The following is a 7,039-nucleotide window of genomic DNA, read 5'->3' on the forward strand; positions in this document are numbered from 1 at the left end:
AGTGCTAAACAAAATTATGGCTCAAGCCTCTCCAGGAAATAGAGAATTGACTGGACTTCAATTCACATTGAATTCCCATGGCTTATTGTCAGAATGAGAAATAAAATCTACCATCTCCTTCCTCTTGCCAGCTTAAAAAACAAGGACAGCATTAAAGGGTTCAGCAGATGAAAGCAAAAGGAAGTTAATCCACCAAAACCTAAACAAAACCAAGCCCACCCACCGCAACTCCAACTAAAAAAGTGGAAAGAAATCCTACAAGAGACAACTCTTCCCTGAAACAACTCACCATTAAACTGATTATTTTTTCCCTCTCTGTTTTTAGAGGCAAAGGATTTACAATCCTTTGTAAATCCTTCATTTTCAGCAGAACCAGAGGCTCCCCCTCAGCCCTCTGCCTCCTCTGGAGCGGGATCCAAGAGATCTTCGTGCTAACTGTGAAGGAGCACCCTGGAGAAAGGTGAGCCAAGTGATTAAAGACTACGGGAAGTCGAAGTTTCTACAAAGATCTGTTCCAGCAGAAAAGCTGGAGCTATTCGGCACTCTTCACTGCCAGATGAGGGAGTAGCTGATGCTGCAAAGCCTCTTTGAACCCTGTTAAAAAACATGGCTTTAGGAATTTGGTGCTGCCGCCTCAGAGCAGGGGGCTGAAATGCTAAGAACCCAACTCCAGGATCAATGGCACATTCCGGGGAGCTGTCTGGGAACCTGCTGTGCTTTTCTCACACCAGTAAACAACACTACTCTCCCTGCAAGAACCGAGGTTACCTGAGCACTAAAGGAAGGGTGGGAGCTCCTGTGAGTACTGAGGCTTTTAGAACAGCTTCCGGCATTCTTGAAGCCAGAGAGAGTGCAAAACATCTGTGGGTATTAAATAATCTGCTAAGAAGCTGCATCAGCTTTGGTGTTCAGGCAACCTTCCCCTGGTTTTACTAAATGTGGCTGAAAAGCATGTGGCAACAGAAGGAAGAACAGCAGTGAAGCCTAAAAATGCTGCACAAAACCAAACAGAAAGACAGAACTGAATATTAACTTCTACTTAATTTAACTCAGTAAATCCCAGGGCTGAAGCAAAACATGGGAGAGACTTTAGGAGATAATTTAGTCTTGATTTTTTCCTGATCCCATTTATACCAATATGGTTGCTTATAATGCACAGATTACTTCCCACACCTGATCACTAATAGAAATATTCAGAATGTGAATTTAGGAGAGGTAACTACTTGGTTTGCCATAATTTATTAAACAATGCAGGCTTTCAAGCTGACCTGTACTTTTTCAGAATTAAAAACCTGCTTTAAGGATGTTCCATGCAGAAGCATTAGACTATCAGGGATGAAATCAAAAAAGTGCAGTGAAGAAAGCAGAGAGAATTATCACCTTCACTGTGGTGTATTAGAAAAAAGTGGTTAGAGGCTACAGCTGAGTGTTCTTTCATAACCAGTCAGTAATTTCCTCTATTTCTGACAGTGTTTGTGTCTCAGCATCCCACAAGCCTGTTCAGGTCCCTTATGAAAAAGCTTAATAATACATTTTGATGAATTTTTACTTTCCATTATTAAGATAATAATCTTTTACACAAAGTATAACCAGAGAATACAGAAGCAGCTCTTCTTTCAGTATGAGGAGAGGGCAAAGACCACTGTTCTAAATTAAGATTCCTGAATTCTTAAAGAATAAAGTTTAAGGACACAGTTCTTTAAATTATGTAGTTAAAAGCTGGGGGGGGGGGAGGGATGACAAAGAACTGTATTTTTCTTTTATTTGAAGTATCTAAGCCTAGGACTTCTCAGAACATTGCCTGAGATTCCTAAATGGGAGAGCTCAGATGTGACTCTCACATGGCTGGTTCCTGGCCAGTTTATTCAGCTACTTAACTGCTGCCAGCATTTAAAGATAGTTAAATATTTATATTAACAAGGAAATCATTTCAGTCATGAATTGCAGTTCTTTCATGCTCCTCCTCCCTAAAATTACTGAGGAGCTGTGCCTCCTCCTCCTCCACACCAAACCATGACAGAGCAGGGGAAAAGTTTAAGACATGACTGAAATTGGTCATCATATAGAAACAGATAAACATGGGACCACCTTTTTTTTTTATTTTAGAATTTTTAATTTGTGAAAATTGAGAAAGTCATTTCACTACAATTCATAAAACAAGGCAGCATCTCCTGCAGATCCTGAATTTCAGTCATTTCTACTAGACAGCATTCTCTTCATTCCATAGTATGCCAAACAAGAGCCAGGTTTCCAGTTCAACACCCACCATGACTACAATTTTCAAGCTTGGTTGTAAAACTTCAGAGACACCTCAAAAGTGAACAGACAGAACAATCTTTCCAAGGCAGCAGTCCAGAACAAATCCCCATGCTCTGCCCTTCCATTTTAACAACGAAAACAACCCACAAGAAGCCCAAACCAGAGATGTAGTTGAATCAAACTGCTATTTTAATTTTGTTCTGCTTCCAGCACAGTTCACAGCAGTTGTGGCTCCTACCACTTGACTGGGCTTTGTCCAGTCTTCACATAAATGTCATACAGTTCTCTCAGATGCAACAGCAGCTCCTCCAAGTTGTCTCCTGTCAGCGCAGACAACGCGATGACCCTCTCAGCGACCTGCTCCCTAAGGAGTGGCAGATTGATCCTGGACTGAGCAAGGTCAATCTTATTCCCAATCACAACACAGGGCCTCTCAGACAAGCCTTTTTCATATGCTTCCAGTTCGTATTTCAAGTCTTGCAGCTGAATCCACGGCTGAGGCACAGAGAGATCCACCACGTACAAGAGGAAGCGGCAGCGCTCGATGTGCTTTAGGAAGGCCATCCCCAGCCCACGGTTCTGATGAGCACCTTTGATGAGGCCAGGAATGTCAGCAACTGAAAGAGAAATTTCACAGTGAATCCAAAAAATCCAATTAAAAAAAACCCCAAACAAATGCCCCCAGTCTTTTACTGGCCAGTGTGCGTACTTTTGGAATTTTGTGTCAGTGCATCAATAGTAAAGCACAGCCCATGCTAAGTTTGCTGCAATTATCTTTTAAAACACCTGAATTTAGATTATTCCAGTGCAGACAGAATACAGATTACCAGTTTGGCTCTAAAGGTGCCTATAACTGAACATGAAATGGGCTTTCAGTAGAGTTTTGTTTGAAGGTCTTTAGAACTAGCAAGAAGTCTACAGGACTCCTGAACCTGTATCTGTAGCATTTTAGAACATTACCCAGTTGACACAAACTGCTATCAAGGTAGACACAACAAACTCCAAATTCTTACCTGCCACTTGTTCAAAGTCTTGATAGTGGACAATGCCAACATGGGGGTTTAGGGTTGTGAATGGGTAGGCAGCCACAGCTGGCTTTGCACAGGAGATGGCTCTCAAAAGTGAGGATTTGCCAGCATTGGGAAAGCCCACCTGGAATACAAACACCCACATTTCTCAATTCTTAAACCAATCTGCAAAATTCTGCTAGGCCAGACAGTTATTCTGCAGTTGTTGGACTGCATCACGAACATTTTGCAGCAAAGCATAACTTTCACAGCTTTACCAGCTGGTGTTAGAATATTTCCATACCCAAATACAAAAATAGCCTAAGATCAAAGTTGACTCAGCATTTTTCATTTCAGAGGATGATAAACCTGGCTCTAACAAAGTCAAATGTTTAACATCTGTAAAAAGAGAAATACAGCAATGAAATAGATGACTTGAACTTCATCATTTAGAAAAAAAACCCCAAAAAACAAGAAAACAAACCAGTTTAGAATAATCCTCTATGCTGTACTGTTCATCTGCAGAACCAGCAGACAAAGCTGCTGTACATCATCAGCAATCACTGATGAATCTTATTTTGTTATGCATAGTGTAGATTTTAGCAGAAGTAGGACAACACCAAGCAGCAAGAGAGTGACAGCTCTGTGAATCACTTTGGACACCCTTCTACCAAGTGACAGCAAGAAAGCATCAAGCTGCATCTCTTAACAAGCAAGCCGGAGGCTAAGAAAATGTTATCACACATTATTCCTTCAGTCAAGCATCATCCTCCAACGGTATGGAAGCTGAACCAACAGAAACTCACCAATCCTGCATGAGCTGTTGTCTTGAGCTCCAGCTGAAGGACCCTCTCCTGACCTGGCTCTCCTGGAGTAAAAAACTTTGGAGCACGGTTTTCATTGGAAAGAAAGAAGCGATTCCCTTTCCCTCCAGCTCCTCCATAAGCTGCAATGTACTCTTCTCCATGCTGAGTGAGGTCAGCCACAACTTTGCCATCCTCCTTCACCAAAGTACCTACAGGGACCTCAAAGTGAAGAGATGCAAGCATTACACTGATGCTCAAAGCCTGCAGATCCTCCACCAACCAATTTCAGATTTGCTGAAAATCACTCCTACATTATTTTTAAGATGAGGAACCCAAAAAGAGAATTGTATTTCATGAAGCTCAGTTTTTGAACTCAAACAGCACTGTCAGACATTCACCCTTCACTACACACGAGATTTGCTCACAATAAGGCTCTCCAGCTTGAAAATCAGTCATGTACCAAGCTACCACACAGCAGGCAACATCCACTGACTTACTTTAACATACATGTGTGCACCATTAGCTCCATAACAGTTTTTGCTTCCTCCTCTCTCTCCGTGAAAACCGTGATAGAAAGGGAACACTGAAGAAAGTGATTTCATTTGCTGGTCAGCTGTAGAGCAAAATACACACATTTTGAACACATTGCTTTAGTAAAACAGGCACAGAAGAGCAACATCCTGACTGTTCTTTCCCTTTTTGAATATTGCTTGAGTGCACATCCTATTTACTGTCTCAACAATAACATATCAGGGAAGACTAGTATTAATCTATTTAACTGCCTTTACTTAACTGCTTGGGTTTATTAACCATGCAGTTTATAATAAAGTGGTCATTCAAATCAAAATTAATTTGCTAGATTAGATTTTGCAGCAGGGTGGTGGTAGAAGCAGCTTTAATCATTGTAAGAGGAAAATTTAATCAGATCCCAACCTTAACATAACACAGTCAGGCACCAGGCACTAAAATATCTGCAAAATACCTTGATTTTCAAAATTCTTTCTAGGCCTTTCAGTGTCATTTATGTCCCCCTTACCAGCTCAGGTAAAGCTTAAAAAGCAAAGACATCTCATACAGAAATAACCATTTTAACCTTTTTGACATTTACCATTTCTTACAATCCATGTGGGGCTGTTTTTACTGGGGCGGGGTGTTAAGCAATAACACAACACGAAACAAAACAGATTTAGTGAGGTTTACCTTTCAAAATTACATGACCCCCATCACCTCCATTTCCACCATCAGGACCTCCAAATACTTTTCTGGGCTCACTGTAGAAGGAATGGCCTCCTCCTCCTCCTTGTCCTCCAACTACGCGCACCTTCCGCTGATCCACAAAATAACGTGTCTGCAACAAGGGTGGGAGTTGTAGCCTTTAAGTACAATTTATCAGATTCATCTTCCAAGAAGTTTTAGTTAATAGGCAGACCTGCTATTTTTAGCCATGATAAATTCAACTGTAAAAAAAAGAAAAGAAGTCAGAACTCTACTGCTATTCACAGATCAACTAAATGCAGTGTACTGAGTGTAATAATAAAGAAAAACAGATCTCATCTTTCAATTATTTTTAAGAACTTCTTCAAAAGCATATGCCTAAGGCTATGGTGATATAACTTCATCTGTCTCCAGAAAAGGGGCTGAAATTCCCAAGGGAAAATATTACAGAAGTACATTCATTGACAGGTGGAACTGTTTACACAGACAGATGAAAATAGAAAGCATGACTGTGACCACGGTAACTTCAGATTCGGTCAGTTACTAAGGGACCTCATAATGAGAATGGGCTTTAGGGGTCACTTTAAGTAAACTGCACAAATAGTACGTGAGGGAGAAAAAGTCTTATTAGAGTTACGATACCAAGGGTAAGCAACTGAAAAACAAACCCCCTTGCAACTGAACTTTTGATAACCAAATTTATACTACTTTTAAAAAGCCTCTTTTAGAAAGTATTTGGCACCACCACATGGCGAGACAGTAAACGATGGCTTTTAATGGGAAGTGGTTTATGGATCATTAGAAAATAAGATTTTTCGGAGATGTGTAAATATAAAAATAAGATGAAGAATAAATTCCCTGCAGTTTCTCGGACAAATAGTGATCTTTGTTTGGCAGTTGACTACACCGCAAGACTAAAAAACCAGTGAGAAACAAAACAGTATTTTACATTTAAAGCTAAAATACCGTTTTACAGCTTTAGCTTTAAAAAGACTTTTTGCCTTCTCGACTTATGGATGCTTCCCGCCCAAAGAGGCCACAGGGAACGTGAGCGCTACTGCGATCACTGCGAACACCGAGAACATCGCGGGGCAGACTCATTTCCTCGCTAGTCTGAAAGTTAACTATATCTTAATCAGTATTTCCTCACTCCAGAAGCGCCAGCTGTGTCTGAGGCCCCCCGACCTTGCACAGAGCCCAGCACTCACCAGCTGCCGCTCCGAAATGGCTCTTTTTTGCCTCAGCCGCCTGTCCTTGCCGCACCTGGCGCAGGTCGTGGAGAAAGCGGGCGGGCTGAGCAGGAGCAGGACCGGCTTCCAGGGGCTGCGGCCGCTCCCCGCGGCCCCGCAGCGCCTCAGCGCGGCCCCGGCAGCGCCCGGGAGCACCGAGCCGCCCAGCCCGGCCCCACACAGCCCCGCCATGCCGGGAACAGCCACAGACCCGCCCCGGCCTCCCGGGCGCAGCCGCCGCGGCAAAGCCGCGCCCCCGGCAGCCCTGGCCCGCCTCCCCTCAGCCTCCCCTCAGCCCCGCCTCAGCACGGCACCAGCCCGTGCGTCCGAGAATGGCGCCCGTGAGCGCTGCGGCATCCTGCGAATCACAGAATCCAGAATGGTTTGGGTTGGAAGGGACCTTAAAGATCATCTCGTTCCACCCCTTGCCCGTTCCACTGTCCCAGGTTGCTCCAAGCCCCGTCCAGCCTGGCCTTGAGCACCTCCAGGCGTGGGGCAGCTACAGTTTCTTTGGGCATCCTGT

General features: G+C 43.2%; 1 protein-coding gene across 1 annotated transcript; it reads right to left on the reverse strand.

Moving 5' to 3' along the window:
- Positions 1-2,077: 2,077 nt before the first annotated feature.
- Positions 2,078-6,726, reverse strand: MTG2 (mitochondrial ribosome associated GTPase 2). The gene is made up of 6 exons (XM_032127295.1): positions 6,496-6,726; positions 5,273-5,420; positions 4,570-4,685; positions 4,073-4,291; positions 3,273-3,411; positions 2,078-2,876 (listed from the first exon to the last, which is right to left on the reverse strand). The coding sequence occupies exons 1-6, from the start codon at positions 6,706-6,708 to the stop codon at positions 2,494-2,496; spliced, it is 1,218 nt and encodes a 405-aa protein (XP_031983186.1). The 5' UTR covers positions 6,709-6,726; the 3' UTR covers positions 2,078-2,493.
- Between the last annotated feature and the right edge of the window lie 313 nt (positions 6,727-7,039).

The sequence above is a fragment of the Corvus moneduloides genome, chromosome 17 (assembly GCF_009650955.1).
Source record: "Corvus moneduloides isolate bCorMon1 chromosome 17, bCorMon1.pri, whole genome shotgun sequence".
NCBI lineage: Eukaryota > Metazoa > Chordata > Aves > Passeriformes > Corvidae > Corvus > Corvus moneduloides.